Raw genomic sequence first — 21,416 nt, 5'->3', positions numbered from 1 at the left:
TCCAACACTCATGTGCTTGCAGTGTGAGTTCACAGTAGTAGACCTGCCAGCTACATGGCTATGTGAGCTAATTAGGTAATTGCAGCTGCAGTGAGCATTTACTCTGGTGATATGCTGCCCCCTGTCTGTTTGGAGTATGAATTCAACTGCAGGCCAACTCTTACATATTGCAGCTTTAATATAAAAAGACTAAGACAGCCGTGCCAGCAGCTGTGTGAGGTTGGACTTGGTCTTTGTGCTTGCTAAACCTGTGGATCCTTGTTCCTGTTGTGCCTGTTTTGTAATCATTCTTTCTATCCCCCTACTGGCCTGGCCCTCCCTCCAGCCTTCCCAACCATGGTAGACAACCACGTCAGCCACAACTACATGGGGGCAATGGAGCCCAAGCCAGTGTACCCGCCGCCCCAGGTCACCCCGTCCAGGTACTCACCTGTTCCCCGCCACATGCTGGGGGAGGAAGACTTCACGAGGTAGGTTACAGACCGCTTCCACCATGAAAGATTCTTCTTGCGTGCATGACACTCATACAGGAGTGTGGATGAGAGTCATCGTAGCACATACTGTCGATTGTTTGTGGGTATTAGCTAAAGGCCTTATTGTGTTTTCGCTGTTGTAGTAGTGAGTGAAGAGACATTGCTGTGGAGTGAAATTAAAGATTTAATCCCTCAAACTTTGTATGTTATGTTTAGTTTTGCATGGGTTTGTCTTTGTTCCTTGCAGACTCTTTTTGTTGCTGTTTTAAATATGTTGTCACAGTGTGGTTTAATTTGACGATAAATGTATGTAGAGCAGTTTAAATCGACCTTAAGAAGCGTTTTCATGAGGCAAAACAATTTACAATTTTCAACTCATCAGTGCCCTGGTGGTGCATACTGTATTGTAGCTTGACAGTGTGTGGTGGCTGTGTGCTGACCAAATACTTTGCAGAGAGGCCGCTTGTCACTTCTTGTACTTGTTATGACTGTGTTTTAACCTTTGGCCTCCTATCCAAGTACTGGATCAGAAGTAGCATTCATAGAGGCTTGATTGGAGCGTCCCACGAGGTCTTGAGTCATCTTAACCCACAGCTCTGGGGAGGAGGCTGTATTCCCCCCATTTGTGTGTGTGTGTGTGTGTCGTGGAGTGCATGTGTTACTGGATGAGTGTTCGTTATGTGGCCCTGTAATGTCCTTGTACAAGCTGTCTACATGACTTGTATGTGCATTTGTCGCATCTTTGTTGGTATGTGTGCTTTATTTGTGTCCTACACTTGTCCCGTTCACTGTGATTCCTGTACCCCACAGCAGGGCTGAACCTATTTACAGTGTCATCCACAAACCTGGGGACAGCAAGGTGCCCCAGGCCCTCTACAGAGGCGTCTGTCCTTCCCCTGCTCCCTTGTGCCAAGGTCCACTCCCCTTCTCTGGCAGGTACTAACCTAGTCCATCACGCCTTGCTTACAGTAGCTAACCCTCCTCTGCATAGCTCAGCATCTGGATCTGGCATCAAACAGGAGTAGGGACAGGTAGAGGCGGAGGCCACCTGCCTCTATAGCAAGGTGTTGCGCTATTTTTGTGCACAAATTACACAAGCAAAAGAAATAAACTGAGCTGAGAAAGATGGCAACGGACAGAAGAGAAGGAGATGAGGGGGAGGGAGGGGGTGGTGGGCTGATACTTGTGTTGATAGAGCATTTTTATCATTCTGTCTCTGTGTTTGCATGTAAATGTTTCCCCACCTCGTGTCTACTGAGCTGCTTTGTATGTTGTCGCTTTAAGTATGTTGCTGCTTTTTCTGTTTGTATGACATGCTCAGTATTACTACTTAATCTTTCATGATTTCACATGAATTGTGCTGAAAAGCTAGAATACCATAACAGCAAACTGACTGTGGTGCTGAAATGTTTTACAAGAAATTAGCTTATTATTTCTTGCCCTTTGTGTTTGTTTTTGTGTTTTGTTTTGTAATCTGCTCTACTTTTTATATTTTAAAAGGTCCAACCCCCGCAGTCATTATTTGTCCATCAATTTTCTACTAATCTGCTCACATCTATGAATCTAAAACAATACGGCCCTGTTTATCGCAGTTTAAAATGGAGTCGTACCTGCTCTTCACAAACACATCTCCACAGGAGAGCAGCCGAAAGGGCTTCACGCTCCCACAAGCTGCTCAATTCCATCTGTCAGGAGGCATCGATAAAACTAAGCCTCTATCTCGGGCCAGAGCTACTTTCACTGGTGGTTACTGCTGAAGATAATAATATACATGATATTCACAGCGATGTCGTTTTTTTTTCATTGTTTGGCTTTACCAAGTGTGCAAAAGGCGTCCTTCTTTTTTTGTTTCGCTTTGTTATTACATTTTATCCACAGTCTTGTCCATCCTGCATCACTTCATGGATGAATGCCCTGATGTCTGTGTGTGTGAACCATTGCTTCTCTGTAATGTGTTTGTGTTGAGTGTAGCTTATATCGTCTACCATGCACTGCAAATATGTGTTTTCCAGTGAGTGTGAGAGTGTGTGAGAGAGGGAAAGAGAGATTCTGGTCTCGCCATTCTGCTGTAACTAAAGCCTTGTTGCGGTTTTAAAATGGAAAGACAGTACAGGAGGAAGGGGGCGCTGGCTGCAGCCACCCGACCAACACAAACATTCTGCTGCATGCCTGCTGCTCTATGTATGTAAATATAAACACAGAGCATTGCTGTTACCATAAATGTAATGGTAAGTAGGAGCCTGATCCAGTACAGGCAAGCAGACCAGTAGCAACAGACAGTCCTGCAGCTGTCATGATTCATCTGCACACTGGGAAAACCAGGCCACGCACTCAGGTCTTAGCCCTCTCGTCACCCATGCTGCCAGCACCAATCACGCACACGTACTGTACACTGAGGCCTCATGATGTGCTGACACGTATGAGCACGCACGGCAACACACAAGCTTTAAGTGCAGTGCGCAATTATGACACGGAAGGGAGCATACCTGTGGGTACACATTCTGCACACCAGACAACTCGTAAATCAGCGGAGCGAATGAGAATGTCCTACATACTGCGACCACGCCTGCACCTGTTCGCCCCCCGGTGGGTCTGAGTGTCATGTCTGCTGTATAATCAGAAAACAGCGTTGTTGTCTGGGGAGGACATCACGGTCGACCTGACTCCCAATCACAGCAGATGAGCGTCCGGCTCCATCAGACTGACAGGCAGATAGCAGACACCTCCATCCAGCCCCGGCAGCTTCCCCATTGGCTCCGACCGCGACGGGTTATTTTGGATGGATGCTGTAGTAAGCACAGGCTTCCACAGAAGGGGAGCTGGCTGGTTGTGAGGGGTGAGTCAGAGCTTGTATCGTCCCTCTGCCCATCTGCACATCCCCCTCAGTGGTGTCATCACAGACACGTCCCCCAACACCCCCACCCTTCCCCATCTGATATTACCCCCTTCGTATTTGTCAGTACTGTACATAACTCCCTTGCATCCTTGTCTCTGTCCACACTGGACTCGATAAGAGATAAAAACCCTCTGCATGTTTTTTGTAAACATGCGTGTGTGCAGTGCGCACTATCACTAAACGAGCAGGTCCCCTCCGCCCGCCCTATCAGCTGCAGTTGTAACATACACACAACAATGCTTCTAGTCAGGTTGCTTTGCTCAGACAAAACTTGTGTGTACAGATGCCTGTGGACTGCAGCGGCAGGTGAGCTAATCAGTAACTTTGTGTGTCTCTCACACGCACGCACATTAAACCTTTGACTGGCCAGTGCAAGAATCCAGTCACCAACGACAAGGAATGGAATGAGGAATTTGACCTTTGGTTGGCGTTTTTTTTAAAAGCTGCGAAAACAAAAGCGAGTTTAAAATATAAGTAACCACAGCAGATCCATCTGAGTACTTAGGTGTTAATCATTCATCACAGCCTTAGCAGTAATAACATTTTTCCTAATGTCATATTAGAAGAAAATCGCAGGCCATGAAGCAGAGGCAGAAAATCTATGGGTGAAGAGGAAGACAGCGATAAAGCAGCATTTTAATGTTATCAGTACATGCCTCTATACGTAAGCTGATGTGATCCATTTGGGGGAAAAGGGAGAGATAAAGTGCTGCAAGAGGTAGTGTCTGTCTGCGGAAAATGGCGTCCATCTGCAGTGTCCACCATTAATCAGCCAAGCAGAGCCAATTACTGGGCTGAGTCCAAGACAGCATGACCCGCTGAACCCCACAGCCCACATATCCATTCACAGCTTTAGGATTGAGCTGCGACCGCCTCAGCCAACAAACTGAAGCAGACAGGGGAAATATGGCGTTGGGAGTGAAGAGGGGGTCGCGTTCTGAATTAGAGAAAAGAGTCGCAGGAGAAACGGCTGGGCAGAGAGAAAGCTTTTTTTTTACCGCTCTATGACTGTTTACATTCCTGGCATGGATGAAAAGGCAATGGGGGGAAGGGAGGGGAGGCAGGGGAGGCAGGTCTTGTGATAGGGAGGGAGGACTTGATCCCTGCATTTACAGCTGTAGGAATTCACTCCCATTTTCCATGAAAATGGCCAGGCGATCCACAAATCCTATGGACAAACACTTCATGCGGAAACACACACGCGCATACTGCTCCTTCCTTGTTAGGATGATAAAAAGACGCTGGCCTTTGTGTCCAAATATTCCACAGTAGTCTGCACATTTTTTTCCAGTAAGGGAATCCTGCTTCCAGGTCACAGATTACGGGGGCGTCATATCAAAGGCATGAAAGTCGTGAAAGTCAGTTCATGAGCTCCTCAGTTTGTTTACACTCTTGACAAATTAGAATGGAGCTACTGGGAATCAGTCTGCCTAGTCTCCAGAGGGCCCGACTGACAGACTGGAATGCTGGTGTGCTGTATTGGAGGGGAGGGGGGGGACCAAAGCAGCAGCATCAGAGCAGAGACGAGGGGACAGCACAGTGTGAAAGAGGATCAAACTTGCTTAACCTTCAGTTAGAAACATCCGCCGAGTCCAGATGCTCCCCATGATATTCCAGATGTGAGTGAGGGCTGGTATTGGCCTCTTCTTGCAGAACGAGGATGATTTCCACGGGATTGTCAGGGTTAAGTGCAAGTCTTGCCTCGCTTGTGATGATGGGGAGAGAGCGTTTGTGACAGGCCAAAGAGGAGCTGCTTCCTATCACGGCACACGAGGATGAGATAGGGAAACACAAGGCCTCGAGCACAAGAGCTTCTAAAACCGTAGCCCCTCTCTCAGTGGAAGGCCAGATAGGAAGAGGGCTCGAGGAGGTAACGCTGAGCTGAGCGATGTGCCATAGCCACCATGTTCACAGTCAACATCTCATCTTCCATGCCGCTGGTGAAGAGCCTGCCTGTTAGGAAATGCTCTTTCAGAAGCAAGCACCGGTTCTGGATGCTAAGGTAATGGAGGGATGTGTGCCTCATCGAGCTGGGATTGAAAACTCAAGATTGGAAGCGAGGTTATTTTAAGCTTCACTCGTTTGAAACAAAGTTAGTCGTTTCAGCACATTTAAAGACGTTTGCCTCTTGCCTTTTTTTTTATTTTAGTTTTTCATCTCTGGATATCAAAAGATCTAAAAGGATAGGGGAAAAATCAAAACATAGTGGAGTTTTGAGATTTATCATTACAATCATATTTAATGATTGTAGTAAACATACTACAGACCCAGACTCATTATGTTGCAATTGATCTAACTTATTTAGTGGTCTGCATCTCGGTTCAGTTCATTTCAAGTGAATACAGTTTAACAGTCTGGTGGTTAAAATTTCTGAAGTTTCTCTGTGTTATTAAGTAGGACTTTCCAATGCTCTTAATTCCCAATAGTGGAGTAATCAACGCTTTTTCCGCGCAGTCATGGGTATGATTTTGAAAGTCTGGAATGCTGCCTTGTCTGCCATCGAAGGGAAAATGGTCTTAACAGCAAGTTTGAGCGCAGCCATTAGGGATTGAGGAGGAATTGTTCCTGTAGACCGCAGGCTGAGTACTGCAGGAGGAGACCACTAATGGGAACCATGCAGTGTTTTCTGTTAAGAGAGGAAACTGTGTGAGTGTGTGTGCCTATGCTGACATATGTTTATGTGTGCATTTGTATGTAAAGTATGCGAGCGTGTGTTTGAGTGTTTGAGACAAAAACGTTGGGCTCCGTAGGATGTGTGTGTGTTTGTACTCGTGTGAAGTGTGTTCTCAGAGGGCTTTTGCTGGACCATAGCAGCGGTTTGGCCTCACTAGCATCTTAAAACTGAGGCAGTCTGGGTAGCCTGCTGGAGGATGAGTCATAGTGGCTAAAGCTAAAGCAGAGATTCGGCGGGTCTGTCGAGCAGGAGGTGGCTCATTGTGTCTGCGTACATTAATATGAGTGGGTGCTTAAATGTGTACACGTGTACGCAAAGCAGAGCGCTCTATAGGCAGTAGATGATAGGCTTTAGGATCCAATCGTGTTGCTGCTTGTTTTATTGCATTTGCTGTATCTCTTGCAGGACTGTTTACAATGTTATGAGTGTAATATAAATTATCTTTATTAGCAGTATGATTAGTACACGATTACACGATTAATACATGTTTAATGATTGTTTTCTACTTGTGAGTGGTCCTGTAGTCAAATCGTTTTAATGTTTTGTTTTTTTTAATTGCTCGCTTTAAAATATCTACAGGCTAACTGCTTGCAGCTGCCTCAACTGACAATGTTAACCAGTAGAAGATGGCTGTTGTCTGACACAGCCTCTGTTTACCCCTCTGCTTATGCTCTTTCTATTTCCGTTTTGGCCATATCTCTCTCTCTGCCCACCTCTTCTTTACTCTCTGTCCTGCCCTTCACCCTGACGCTGTCACTCTGTTTGGCAGGGAGCCAAGGAAGGTGTTGCTGCACAAGGGCTCCACAGGCCTGGGCTTCAACATCGTCGGCGGGGAAGATGGAGAAGGCATCTTCGTCTCCTTCATCCTGGCAGGAGGGCCGGCTGACCTGAGCGGCGAGCTGAGGAGGGGCGACCGGATTCTCTCGGTCAGTATCTCAACCTCAAGATCTCTGTTTGCCCACATCGACAACTGTCTGACAACAAGTCTGAGGCGGTTGTCAGAAATTATCAGCCGACTCCTGTTGTCAGGAAATGATGATGGAATTAATGTTGTCTAGTGTTTAGAAAGCCAGCTGACATCTGCCTCGCTGAAATGCCCTTGAGCAACTCCCTGGGAGTTTAGTTGTGCTCTGCCAGACAAGAGAAAGTTTTAAATCCATAAACTATTCAATAAATTACAATATAGTAAATATTAAATCCTTTCACTTGTATTGCGTAACTCTTAGCCTTTGCAGAACCTTGTGTTACTTTTAATATCTGCCTTTTTATATATATCAATGCATTTTTTCACTGAAAATACATTGCTAGGCATTATTTGAAAAAAATAAGTTACTCAGTCTCGGGTAGAGTAAATGTCTTTACTGCAACATGAGTGTGAAACAGTTCCTACTTTTTGAGGAAAGCTATTCAGAATCAGCGATTGTTTCTTTCAGTAAAAGTAATTTTCACTCATACTTGTAATCTGGTTGTATTTATTGTTAGGTCTTTACACGACGAGTACAGATCTTATCTCTGGAAGGTCAATATGACATAAGCCAACTTGAGAATAACCTTGGCTCCATCCAGTTAGACTTGTTTCCTCTACACATCTCCATAATTAGACAAGCAGCACACCTTTAGGATCTTATCTATCTTTTCTTGCTGATGGTAGATGATATGTCTGCCTCATTTGTTGCAGGTGAATGGTGTGAATCTAAGGAATGCCACACACGAGCAGGCGGCTGCAGCACTGAAGAGGGCTGGACAGACTGTCACCATCATAGCTCAGTACAGGCCTGAAGGTGAGGCCACACTGTCTCGTATCACACATGAATGCTCCATGATACTGGGCCTAAATAGGTCTTGAATGCAGTGGTTTGCTGGGCTGTATTGGAAAGAAAAAAAGTGTTCTTGAGCCAATCTGGCCTGTTAGCTATTGATTTCGTTGCTATTCAGCTAATCTGATAGGGCCTTATATGCCTTTATGACACAGGTTCATTCACACAGGTTCAGTCTACAAGACATGGTCACAAATTTAGCCAATAATGCGGGATCCATCTTCATTGACATTGTGCTTTACTGATGCAAATTCCCTATCGAATTTACAACTAATCAAATTACCAAAACCAAACGACACATGTTAAACCTGGGGTTTTAAGAACATGCAGTCAACTGCTTTGCCAGGTTTTGTATCCAGTCTATTCTTGAGGCATATTCGAGGTTTACTTTACACGTCGCCGATGTCCTCTGTGGCTCTGGAGGTAGTTTTCTAAAAACAGGGTTATCTCAGGACTATACATTTATTGCAGAAAACCTGCATTTCAAACAAAAGCATCAAGTTTAAAGGAAAAGTTCCAAATTTTTGGGTGAAAATATTCACTTTCTTGCCTCAAGTTGGACGAGAGCATTGAACACTGAACATTGGTTTAGCACAGATGGGACAAAACAACTGTTTTTGCCTTTGTTGTGCCTGATATTGGGTACACAGATGTAAAGGCGCTGTCACGTTGCATCATGGGAAATGTATGCTCTTGTGTTCATGGAGCACACTAGACCATTAAAAAAGTCTGGATATCTTTGCTTTGCTTTGCTGTAGTCCATGTTTCTTTGTTTTGTTTTTTTAATATCCTTCTTATTGCCAAGTGCACATTGGATAGATTACACGCCTCTCACAAAGCAATCATAGTTTTATATGTTTTTTGTCATATACAAGAAAAAAAAAAGAAAAATGTCAAATGTAAACAAAAAAACAAACAATAACATGGCAGCATCGTCAAACATAAATAGATTGGTAGTCCACGTTTCTAACTTTAATAAAGTCCTGTACTAAATGACTGTAATGGCCCTTTAACGCTGTGGTGAAACGTCAGATGTACCTGCGTGATAAGAAGAAAAAGAAAAAAGAAACCACAGCGTCTGTAAATGAGGGCAGCGCTCCTGGAGGGCTGGCGTCAGGACGTATTCAGGTTCAGGGGCGGCTCTTGAGTCGAGCAGTGCGAGGCGGGCAAACCAGCCGCTGTTGTCCTTCCCTCCCTGTTCAAAACTCCCGAGCTCCTGTGAGCGAGCGAGCCGCTGGTCGTGGACTCAAAACCTTCCCCCCCCCCGGACAGCGATGGAAAGAGGACACTGAGGCGAAACAGTGTCGAGCCGCACTTTAGTTGACGACGGCCTGGAAGTTTGAAGGAAGTTTGAAAAACTGAAGGTGGAGAAAAGAAAAGAAGCGACCAACTTGTGTCTGTCTACCAGCCTGTGTCGGATGGGGGATGGGCTCGACTACAACGGGAGCAGCAGCCGAGCAGAAGCCGCATGAAGTCCCTAATGGCTGGATGAAGAAACTACCGGCAGCGACGGCGAAGTAATAACAACCCCCACGGTGTCGTTTAAGATTTGAGGTGAGACGAGGACGGGACATCGTGGAAAAAAAGACTTGACCGGCGAAACAGGAACGAAGTGCGTGAGTCTCGATGGCAGAACAGGTTTATCTCGACTGAGCTGACGTGAGGTTGTTGCTCTTCCTAGCTGTGACCTGTAGCTTCACCCCGGTGGTACAGTAAGGGCTTAAGTTGACGCCGAAAAACAAGAATTAACCTCGTCCAAGTGGCTTTAAAGGTTAAAATAGCTCCCTTTTTGAAATTAATGATACCATGGCAGACATGTGATAGCCTCACCCCTACTGTAGTTAGTGCACACACTTCTGCTGCTTCTACCTGGGAACTGCATTTGTTTGGATTGTGGCTTTTAATTCCTCAATTTAAAGTCTTGAGGACATTTAAGTGGTGTATGTTGCAATATGTTTGCAGCAGGATTCATTCAGGCTCTTCTTTGCTGTGCTTATGTAACCCAAACCTTAAGGTGGGGACACAGAGGTGTGGTCAGACAGGTGTGTGTGTCAGCTTCGTGGTGGTGGTGGTGGTTGTTTAAGCAGTGACCTCACCTGTGACCTCACCTCTTTACATTAACATTAAGTCACTGCCACACCAGACTTTGGACGTACAACTCTCCGACCACAAGTCCATTTTCATGCTGACTGAAGCAGAGTTTATTTCTTGGCCGGCCAACAGTGCCGTTCTTTCTTCGTAACGGCAAATTGTAGATTGGCCTTGTGTTTACGGCCGCTTCTCAGTGGCATTTTTCCTCCGAGTCTCAGCGGTTCTTTACGTCTCTGCTCGAGCACGCTACAGTAATGCTGTAACAACAATGGGAAGGATATTGTGAGCTTTAGATGTAGGCTGAGTTCTCAGGTCGGACTATGACAGGAATGTGAAGGGGCATAAGTTGTAGCACGCTCTCACTCCATATTCCCATATTTCTCTCTCTCAATAAAACACAAGCCTCAACTGTCCAGTAACTCTCCAAGGTCACTGAAGTTGAAGTGGCGCAGGATCAGTGAGCGGCTAACCAAATCAAAACTGACAATATGCTTTTCGTCTGCTACAAAATGTTTATTTATAATGCCTCATTGTGGCCCATGTGAGTTGATGTTGTCTCGCATGCCAGACCAATCAGGCAGCATCTTGAATAACAATGTGGTTATTTGAAGGGAACCTTTGTTTTCCATACCAAACCATGCTTTCAGGCCTGTGCCCCCTTTGTAACCCAGTGAAGGACAGTTATCAGTTTGTGCACAATGCCTAACTACTCTAAACGACGTGAGTCGAGTGCTGGCAAATGATTGACTTCCTGCATCCCCTCTGGTGACCTATCGCCAGTCATTCTGCTGGCATGCTGAAGCGGTGTTTGACATGTCGTTCGTGTGAGTTTTGTAGCAGGAGGGAACCCCCAGCGAGCTGTACAAGGACAGTCAGAAAGTGGGAGGAAGTGGAGGGCCGAATGCTAGTTTATGCAGGGCAGACTGCCTGGAGGGTATTCTCAGGGGCAGAGGCTGGGACCCGAGCGACCGCAGGCCTCTGATGGTGGGCCAGCGCTGAAGACTTCAAGAAGCCACAACAGAGCACACTGGCTGCTGCAGGAGGGGCCCCCCTGACTCTCGTGGCTCACTGGAACATCACCACTTACATTCAGCTCGAAGGAATGGAAGTGAGGAGTGTATATCCACACGCTGCCCACTATCAAGGAGTGTAATTACACCAAAATCTTGCATGTAGGAAATGGGAGGAGGGCGGTGGAGGAAATGTTAAACTCTGTGCGCCCTCGCCAATCTCACACCAGTGTGCATTACAGACGTTTGTCGAAATAGTAAAGCCAGGGGTCTATGTTCCTCATGCAGTATATTATTGGGCAGGGTGTGTGTGTGTGTGTGTGTGTGTGTGTGTGTGTGTGTGTGTGTGTGTGTGTGTGTGTGTGTGTGTGTGTGTGTGTGTGTGTGCGCCTTCACTGGCTTGAACATAACACACTCTCACATTACAAGTACATGCCTTCTGTGTTGCATAACTGGATCAAAAGAGAAGCGACCGTCCCCCAAAATAAAGAAGCTGTACAACTAATGAGGACACGCAGTGGGAGTGAGATACAGAATAGTCCCAGTTTCTATTAGCTGTCTTTTCTTCCTGTGGGTCACTCCTAAAAATATAGGCTAGCTCTTGTCTATTAAGTGCTTTAAGGGACAGAGTTTTAATAATTGTGGACTCCCAGCATTTAAAAGGTGTGCTTGTTAGTGTTGATGAATGATTTATGTTTGACTGAGTCACTGTAAAGAACTGGACCATTTAAGAATGTATTAATCAACATCGCAGGTATGACTAATTCTTGATTCTTGATGTAGGCTCTTATTCTCTTTTATTGTAATGAGCGTTTGCTGTTGTAGGCTCTCGCCCTTATCGGTGATACAAGAATGGGTTAAGATTTGAGTTCGCTGCATGTTTTACCTCATCAGTTATCTGTGGCCATTTATGAAATAATAGCAGGCAGACGCAGCAAATTTAAGTGATTGCATTATCCTTTTATTTTGTCATTTTTATATCATGACTCAAATAAGTTGCAGGTACTTCATTACTGAGTCAAATACCCAATTTACTCGGGACTCTTGTTCAAAAATAGACCATGTCAGCTTTAAAATTTCCATGAAGTAAAAAGTTTTACAGTTTAACATTTTTGAAGCTCTTGTTTTTTATTAGATAGCTGACTGTCAGACTTACACGAAGTAGGCTTTTGGTATAAGATATATATCCTCTTCTGCGTGTTATAATTTTGCAAGTGCACCATCGCTGCATCCTGGGCTTTGCAGCGCCCAAGATAATTGTGATCGGTTCAAAGAAATGCATATAAGCCAGAGTGTTTTCCCCCCGTACCAAAATGATAATGGGTTCAGCCGGTCCTTTTTTTCCAGCGCTGACACAGCACAAAAACAAAGTGTGGAGATATAGATGACAGGAAATGAAGAGAGAAAGCAATGGGATATGACATGCACCCAAGGTCCCAGAAAAAAGGGCATCCTGTTTTAGGGGCTTTTAATGATTAATCGATTCCTGATTATTAATGTGAGCAGCAATCAGTGAACGAAATTGAAAGATTTGTTTCCATTTATTTGGGCCCAGGTGCTTGATATTGATATTTGAGGTGGGACAAACGTTAACGAACATCCGTATCACTATAATGTGTCCCTCTCATGTGGCTCTGTTGTAATATAGCTGAAAAGGATCACAGTGTGCTGTTTAAGTATTGTATCCTTCCTTTTCTAACAGGTGTGTACTTCCTTTACTGTCTCATGTCATCTGACTATAATATCACTGGAACCTGAAACCCTTTCAATATGAAGGAAGTAAATGTAGATTGAGAGATAATTTTCATACTTGCATAGATATTCGGATTTACTATACACACATAATTTCCAGCACTTTTATGTCATCATTGTAAACAACGCGTGGCAGAAATATATAAGTGCTGAGTGTATGATTCCCAGCCCAACTTCCCACAGAGTATTAAAGCCAGTTGTAGTTCAGGTCCTCTTCCTGCTCCTCTTGAATGTCCAGTGTTTCGATGAATCATTTTAAAGTTAGAAATGTGAACAGGCAGAGCATGTAGCTCTACCACCTGTGCTACTATCTCACCGGCACCGCTCTCAGCCAGCCTTTCAGGTTGGTGGTATTGTGACTCAGGGCATCAAGACTGCTATGTCTATTTAGCTGCTCTTTGTCTTGTCCCTCAACCCCTCCTCTCTCTAGCTGCCATTCCCCTGTGTCTCCTGTGCCTGAGAGCCAAGTGGACGAGTCTGAATGGTTGTTTCCGCATGTGCTGCCCCTGCTCCAGGAGTGCTAGGATGTTGCTCTTGGTTACAGGCAGTCAGGCGGTGTCTGGTTACCTCACCTTGCAGCGTCACTCTTGTATTGTTAACCCTTTGAGCCGAGGCCACGGTGGAGAGCTGGCACCAGGCCTGAGGCAGCTTCTGTGTTTGTTTCGAATCCCCTGTAGGTTTCGGCAAAGGGTTGGAGTTCAGCGACCTGAAGCTTGTTTTTGCACCTGTCTAGGATTTTTCCTGGGAGCTCGGACTAACTTCGACGAAATCGTCTTTGTAGGCATGGGTGTGTGTGTTTTTTCAAGGCTACTTGTGGGCTTGTTTGACTGAATCTGGACTTTGATCGCTTGCTGTTGATATTATAGGAAGTGTTGCCAGCTATGGATGATTAAACTGTAAGGTAGGAGTGAAGCCCTAAGGGCATGGCAGTAAAAGAGAGATGTAGAATAAATGTGTATGATATTCTCTGGCGCTGGCTCTTTTATAGGCTAATTATGATAAAGACGTAGATATGTTGTGTCATTACAGCAATAGTGTACATCATCACATCCCATTAACAATGTGACTCTAGTTGTAAACTGCTAATGACATGAAACATTAACACATTAATTCTGCAGTCATCTCATCAGCTGTGTAAAGCATACAATTGTCAAAATTGGTTGCTCACAGTGCCGTTGTTTTTTGGTCCCAGCGTCTCCTTTGTGTGATCACATGAGCGACCTAGCCTTCTTGTTTTTCTAGCTGCATCTGCCGGTCTGTTTATCTATCCTTGTGCTGTGTGGTGCTGTGGCCTAGCTTGTTCCAGCAGCCCGGGCACAGAGCACGCTGCGCACAGCAGGCTAATGAGAGCATTCTTAATGAGGAGGTCCAGGTGGATTCATATATCATCCCTGGGCTCCTGAGCAGCGACTGGATTTACACACCTATGACAAATGGTCATGCATTGGAAATTGTTGGAGGCCTTCCCTTTTTTTAACCACACTAAAGAGCCCATGTTGAACTTAATTAATCTGTATAATTAATTACCTGACATGAGACATTACTGGATGTGTAAGGCAGATCTGTGATAAACCATCTGTTCCTGGGGTCATTAATCAGCCTAAGGATTCGCTGAACCTTTCCTCTATTCACTCCGGCTCACTGCAGCACTAACTGAGACACAGATCTCCCAACAAATTTGCGGGGTCCATTCTGTATTCGAAATGTTTAATACCACCTTAACCTTGGTTGTGTCGACTTTGAAGCCTTAGGGGGTTGTATATACTCAAGGGTTTATTTTTGGGGTTGTGTTGACACATTTTTTTTTGTTTCTTCCAATGCAGAGTACAGTCGCTTTGAGTCCAAGATCCACGACCTGAGGGAGCAGATGATGAACAGCAGCATGAGCTCAGGATCAGGCTCCTTGCGCACCAGTGAGAAACGCTCCCTCTACGTCAGGTAAAGCTGGAGCACACACACACACGCTCATGCTTGCACTCACAACATCAAATACTGAAATCTGTTGTCAAAATAACCACTCTTGCATAATAAACCTCTACCTGCCTGTGAGGGGGGATAAAGCCTAAGAGCACATGTTGTCAGAAGCAGCCTCGCTGTCAGAGGGCAGCAGCATGACATATATCACATAGATCATATGATAAACCTTTCAAGCTGAGCTATAGGTAGGGAAGCATTTAATTTGGGGCATTGAGCTGATCCAAAAAGCGGATGGACAGGCATCTCCCTGGCGTCGTTTTGTATGACATTGAGTCCACTTTGTGTACGGTAGATTGACAGTGACGCTTGTTGTAGCGACCTGTGTTATGACACGTCGGGCTGGTTGCCAAACTGGATGGAGGCTCATTTAGGAATTAAAACAGGTGGCATCCTTCTGCTCACGCAAATGCAGCGAGTCGCAAAGGGCTCTCAGGGGTGAAGGTGAAAGGTAGTGATGTAACTCAATAGTCCAAGTGCTTCACAATATTTTCTGCTGAAGCACTAATGCGCCTCACTTAACCTAAGCCTAATAGCTACATTACTAGATTGATTTAGCTTAAGTTCAGCAGCAATGGACCTCACTCGGATATATCAAAAGTATATAGGTGTTATCTCATTGGACGCCCGCTATAGAACGGGAGTGTTAACCAGTCTGAGTCATGCCTCTCTTATAGACCAACTCCTATGAGGCATGTAGAGCCCAGCCTGCTCCTGTGCGGGTGACTAAGCCCACAGTTATGTTGGAAAGGCTGTCTAGTTAGCCGGCTGATGCAGGAGCCGCCATGTCCTCCCAGCCCAGCCTGAAGAATGTGGAGGCGTTAAGCCTGTAAGGTGTTCTCAAAAAAAAAACACCAAAAAAAGTGTCATGTGCTCACACTCGCTTTGAAACACTCTGTAATTATGTTAAGATGCCATAACTGGGTAAAGCTTGGAATTTTGACTATCACGCGTCAAACTACCGTGTGTTTAAAGTGCACTTGTTTCCCTACACTTTGAGATAAGCTTCCACTGGATTGCATCAGGACAGTTTCAGCATGACTGTTTACTTAATGCAGTGTAAGCTGCAGTTTCAGTTGTCAGGAACACTTCAGCAAAAATCTTTAACCAGAGGAGGAAATACACTTTTTATTTCAACGTGTCTGTCCACTGGACCGTGGTGTTTGTCCTGTAGATATAGGCCTGTAGGTCAAACGTTGTTTAAACCAGTAAAGCAGGTCTTAATACCTTTTTACAAATGGCTGTGGGTTTACCTGTCTGACAAGATAGTGATGCGCTCAGACAATGTGTGTTTGCAGTAGAAACTATGTGGCAACAACAGTTAGAAATGTCAAGTGGAAATGTATGAATGCCTGGCATGCTTTGATATACATGTTGTTGGGGAAATGTGACCTTCTGTTTGTAAGGGTACATGGACACTTGCTGTTTCAGTACAACACTTGAACGCCAAAAGACATGTCACTAAATTTTACATTGTCATCTTAATGTCCACATTTTTACATTTTGTTAATAACAGTCAGAGTCCTCATGCGAGCAATGTTGAGTAAAAGAAAGCAGTAACAAAGACCAACAGTGTAATGCAGGACATTCATAGCTGCCATTTTGTGCCAAGTGCAGACACAGAGTAATTTGATCTTGGTGCATCTGGAATAAGTCTTCAGACTAACTTTATTCACCACCATCCCGAAATGAATGTAAAAAAATATCTTGTGTCTTTACTTTGAATGCTAATACTTTGAACTAACAACTGTAGATGATAAAAACAGAGTACTGAAGATGCTGAAGCTGAAATACTTCAGTACATTCATTTACTGTTAACTGTTTAAGGCTTTATGTTCTTTCTGAACAGAAACTCCCAGTGTTGCTATGTGTCGAGCGTTAGCTCTGTTAGCTCCATTAGCTATAGTAGCCCAAGGGCAGTTGGCTGTTGGCCAGTGTCGGGCCTTCAGTAAGTGTCGTGGCCTTAATTTTTGCAGTTTTTCCTGCACCATTATTAGTCGTGCCTTGTCAGTGGCTTTTTGGCAGCAGAAAGAAAGAAAGGGAAACATGTAACATCAATGGTTTCCCCCTTTAACCGCAGTCTCTTCTTGTTTTTCACCTCTGCCTCTTCACGAGTGACACTTGCAACCTTTTATCAAACCTATTCTTGATTTGATAGATAGATAGATAGATAGATAGATAGATAGATAGATAGATAGATAGATAGATAGAGTATGGAGAGTTATTTTCTATTTTCTGTGGAACATACAAGCTAGTTGGCTGTTGGTTGTAGTCATTTGAGGTGTGTTCAAGTGCAGCTTTTTGGCCAAGACACGGGTGACAAGACGACGCAACAGTTGGCTCTCACCGCCGCTTCTTTGACGTTGGTTCGGTGTGTCTGGGCCCGAACACGTCGTAGAACTTTGCTGCCCACCGGCTGATAACAGCTAACTAGCTCTCTTCCTGGTGATTTCACCGTGTATTTGTTGTTTTACAGTGTCGTATTGTCAGTGAAAAAATAGGATGCGTCCCCTGTCGATTATGAGTTTACTGTATCCTTTTGGGTTTTAACGCCTCATATTTTTCATCGGCCTCTCGCCAGTAGGTGATTGTAACTATAGTAACAGCATGAGAAGACACACTCGGTTCAGTTTGTCATTTGCTAAGAGACAGTTAGTTATACATACAAAATAAAATCCATTTTGTCCTAGAGGTGTACGAAAGAAGATCTCTGTTCGTCCCAACATATTTTCTGTTGTCCCTGTGATGACAAGATGCCCTTGGTCCCCAACCCTCATGTGGAACCTCTGCTCACAAATAAAGATAAGAGGAAGGAATGAGAGTAACCAAAGCCTTTGTGTTTTTTTTAGAGCTTTGTTTGACTACGATCGAACGAGGGACAGCTGCCTGCCCAGCCAAGGCCTGAGCTTCTCTTACGGGGACATCCTCCATGTCATAAATGCTTCTGACGATGAGTGGTGGCAGGCGAGGCTCGTCACGCCACATGGAGAGAGCGAGCAGATTGGGGTCATTCCAAGCAAGAAAAGGTACACTCACTCTTCATTTGCGGCGCACTAATGCCAGACGAAGCTAATGTGACTCCTACCATTCATGCCCAGCCTAAACTTTTTTCCCTTTTTTTTCCTCCAGAGTGGAGAAGAAGGAGCGGGCCAGGTTAAAAACAGTCAAGTTCCACGCCAGGACAGGCATGATTGAGTCTAACAGGGTAAGTGTAGAGGGCCAGCTGCTCCCTGCGCTGGTGCCAGAGAGGCTGTCTTCAGAGCTGCTGCTGGGCTCCCAGGGAGATGGCCTACTTCCCCCCCTGAGTGTGGGAAAGAGACCAGCACCTGCTCACTGAAGCAAGCACAAAAAGCACTCGTATTACTGTATAGATTACACAGAAGCTCTGAGGAGATGAGAGGTCTCTGTAACCTCCACAGCTCGTGCACTCAGTGATATTAAGAAAATGTCTGCACGTTTGTCAGAGGCTGATCTGTTAGATGTAATTTGCAGACGTATAAATCAGCTGTAATGTTGTGTCTGTATCATCTGTAATGCGAGCAGATTCAATTGAATGAAAATGTTTAAGATGGTAAACAGAAGCCTGTTTGCTTCACATTGATATTCCATTCATTTCCACCCATTACCTGCTTCTCATTTTCATTATTTGATGTGTATTGTTTGTTTACATTTCATTTGTTTTTTTGCATGGGCGTCGAGTACCCTCATTGAAACCCATTCTGTTTTTGTTTTCACCCTCTCATTGCCTCCCCCCCCCCTTCCCCCCCCTCTATTCTCACCCACACATCGACAAGCAGCCAGTCAAAGTAAAGCGCAAAAAAAGCTTCAACCTCTCACGCAAGTTCCCGTTTTACAAGAGCAAGGAGAATATTGTGCAGGAGTTGGTGGAGTCTGAACGTGAGTACCAGCTGTGTGATCGATGGGGGTGGGGTGTTGTTTTTTCTCCTCCTTTCCCCTTCATGCTTCAGTTCTGTCTCTCAACTTTCATCTTTCCGCTCACCTCCAGGGATGGTGTGTGTGATGGCACCACTCGCATCCCTTTCTCACTGTCCCAGAGAGATGCCCCACACGCAGAGCCGGCATCAGGCTGGAGACGTGGGGTTCTCTCTGGTGTGTCTGTGCATCTGTCTGTGGGCTCCAGAGGAGTGTCCAGCTGTGTGTGCTGCCAGCTGTGTGTATGCGCTCGGTGTGTGCACGTTCTTGACTGCATTAACACACAGGCCGTCTAACACTGTGATGTTACTCCTTGTATAAGTCCTGATCAATCCTCCAGTCAGTCACTGACCCACAACAAGAAGAATCTCATTAACTGGACTGAAGCTTTAACACTTAACAGGTCAAAATCCCATTTTAATGGGATTGGGCTTGTGTAATTGAAAGGCCGTGGCTTACTATGAACAAAGTGGGGCTCAGGCTTAATGAGTACAGCACAGCGCCATGTGTCAGCGGGCCTGGCGAGCACCACACAGCACTCCTCACCCTCTCTGCCCCAAACTCTCACTAACCTCTTCTTCTTCCTGTCTGCTCTCTTCTCTTGGTTTCTGCTCTCACCTGTCGGGACACCTAGGACTTCCCAGGGTTAAGCGATGACTTTTATGGATCAAAGAGTTTGAGTAAGTGTGTGGTTGTACTGTGTCAAGCAGCTGTCCCCTGAGCTCTGAGAAAAAAAAAAAAAAATGCTTTGTCACTGCAGACCCAGCTGGGAATGCTAAAACCACACACATTTAGAGTGACATATACACACACAGACCTATGTGCATGCTCACGTAACACACACACACACACACACAGCCACACGCATGCCTATTCAGATTCACAGTACATATAAAATATGCATTCCCAAGGGAGGGTGAGTAAGCGCTACACTTATTCTGAATGTCCTATGGGGTCTTTACAATAAATGTTTAGCAGGGTTTTGTCAGATAAGGTCACACAGAGCTGGAATATATCTGTCACCAGAGCAGGCCTGGTTGGAAACACTTTTTCCCTCCCGTTCCCCTGAGTCAGCCAGCTCCTGCCTCCCTCCTGCGGACGGTGTAACGCCTGTATGTTTTCTTTGTCTTTTCCCTGATATGAGATCCGCTGCCACAGGCACAGATCTAGCAATAGGAAACATTGGTGAGGGAATTGCGGGTCATTTGGGATATTGTCACAGGAAACACTTAATTTCCTATTGCTTGCACCTAAAACCACTTCCCTAATATTGTGAGAGCACGGCTGCCGCACCAGACAAGACTTCTGCTTTCTTTACCTCCCCCCCCTTTTTTTAATGGCCTAGATGTCTAGAAACAGGATGCTCTTTTTTTCCCCTACTTTTTACTGTTTATGAAGGTGGAAATCATTTTCACCCATAATAATTTATTTGAATCTAACTGTGGCTTTACTGTTTTTGAGATTATCTGCAACTCGCTCTCTCTCTGCTTTCACAGAATGCCTGACATCCAACACAAGTGACAGTGAAAGCAGTTCGAGTGAGTCACCTTAATTTTTCGTGGTCTTTCTGGTTGGTTTTACACTGCCCACATAGATGAATAAGATGATAGATGTCTTTAAAATTAACTTGTGAAATGACATCTGTAGATTAATATTCCATCAGCCCACATTATTTTATTGTATTACTTTAATAGAGATGTCAAATAACCGATGTTGATTTTTGTGTAATTACAGAGGGACAGGAGGACACGATTCTCTCCTATGAGCCAGTCATTCGACAGGAAAGTGAGTGAAGCACTTACATAAAACACAAGTCAAACTATGCATCGTATATTTCTACATGTATCCTCACCTGCCTTGTTCATCTCCAATGCAGTCCACTACACAAGGCCTGTGATCATATTGGGTCCAATGAAGGACAGAGTAAATGATGACCTCATCTCTGAGTTTCCCCACAAGTTTGGCTCCTGCGTACCCCGTGAGTTCACGACAACAACCAGATTTAGACAGTACACTACACATGACAGCAGAGTCAAAAATAAACTTGTTCCGTTCCCCCTCCGCAGATACGACTCGTCCAAGGCGAGAGAATGAGATGGACGGCCAGGATTACCACTTTGTGGGCTCGCGAGAGCAGATGGAGAAAGACATTCAGGATAATAAATTCATCGAGGCAGGACAATTCAACGAGAACCTCTATGGGACAAGCATTTTGTCCGTCAGAACTGTGGCTGAGAGGGTATGCACCGAGATTTATGTTGCTTACTGAAAGATTGGGTTACCAGATGGGGTTTGGTGTATTTGGGTTGTACCCACAAGCATTTTCGGAAATAGGAAAGCAGACATTTCCAAAAATTGTAAATTTGCGGTAGATATTTTTGCAGCCTTACAAAAACCACAGTCAGTCCTTCATGAATATGTGGCCTGCTTGTGTGTCTAAAGTCTTTGAGTTTAAGGGAACCTATCTCTACCTGCCTACAGGGAAAACACTGCATTCTGGATGTGTCTGGGAACGCCATAAAACGACTGCAGCAAGCACAACTTTATCCGATTGCCATCTTTATTAAACCAAAATCCATTGAAGCCCTAATGTGAGTTTGAGCCTTTTGTGTACATACAGTAGTTACATTAATAGTTACTGTAAGTGTGTCTGTGATACTAACCATCTACTTGTGTTTTTCAGGGAAATGAATAAGAGGCAGACGTACGAGCAGGCCAATAAAGTCTTTGACAAGGCAGTTAAGCTGGAGCAGGACTTTGGAGAGTATTTCACAGGTTGGTCTCTTTTCCCTTATT

The 21,416-nt window shown here is 44.9% G+C and overlaps 1 protein-coding gene across 4 annotated transcripts in view; it reads left to right on the top strand.

Moving 5' to 3' along the window:
* Nucleotides 1-21,416, top strand: part of dlg3 (discs, large homolog 3 (Drosophila)) — an 87,890-nt gene that overhangs the window by 62,617 nt on the left and 3,857 nt on the right. For 2 of the 4 annotated variants that reach the window (XM_073487724.1, XM_073487725.1), the window contains 13 exons: nucleotides 326-470; nucleotides 6,813-6,969; nucleotides 7,722-7,824; nucleotides 14,537-14,651; nucleotides 17,537-17,713; nucleotides 17,817-17,892; nucleotides 18,485-18,584; nucleotides 20,117-20,158; nucleotides 20,355-20,405; nucleotides 20,497-20,598; nucleotides 20,687-20,859; nucleotides 21,102-21,211; nucleotides 21,304-21,395. In XM_073487724.1, the coding sequence (XP_073343825.1) occupies nucleotides 326-470; nucleotides 6,813-6,969; nucleotides 7,722-7,824; nucleotides 14,537-14,651; nucleotides 17,537-17,713; nucleotides 17,817-17,892; nucleotides 18,485-18,584; nucleotides 20,117-20,158; nucleotides 20,355-20,405; nucleotides 20,497-20,598; nucleotides 20,687-20,859; nucleotides 21,102-21,211; nucleotides 21,304-21,395 (1,443 nt within the window). Of the gene's footprint in view, nucleotides 1-325; nucleotides 471-6,812; nucleotides 6,970-7,721; nucleotides 7,825-9,038; nucleotides 9,473-14,536; nucleotides 14,652-17,536; nucleotides 17,714-17,816; nucleotides 17,893-18,484; nucleotides 18,585-20,116; nucleotides 20,159-20,354; nucleotides 20,406-20,496; nucleotides 20,599-20,686; nucleotides 20,860-21,101; nucleotides 21,212-21,303; nucleotides 21,396-21,416 lie in introns of those variants that run through there. The other 2 variants (XM_073487727.1, XM_073487726.1) reach the window with 2 other exon arrangements.

The sequence above is a fragment of the Pagrus major genome, chromosome 18 (assembly GCF_040436345.1).
Source record: "Pagrus major chromosome 18, Pma_NU_1.0".
NCBI classification, from domain to species: Eukaryota; Metazoa; Chordata; class Actinopteri; order Spariformes; family Sparidae; genus Pagrus; species Pagrus major.
Note: the sequence above shows the minus strand (reverse complement) of the source record. Positions and strands in the feature narration are given on the sequence as shown.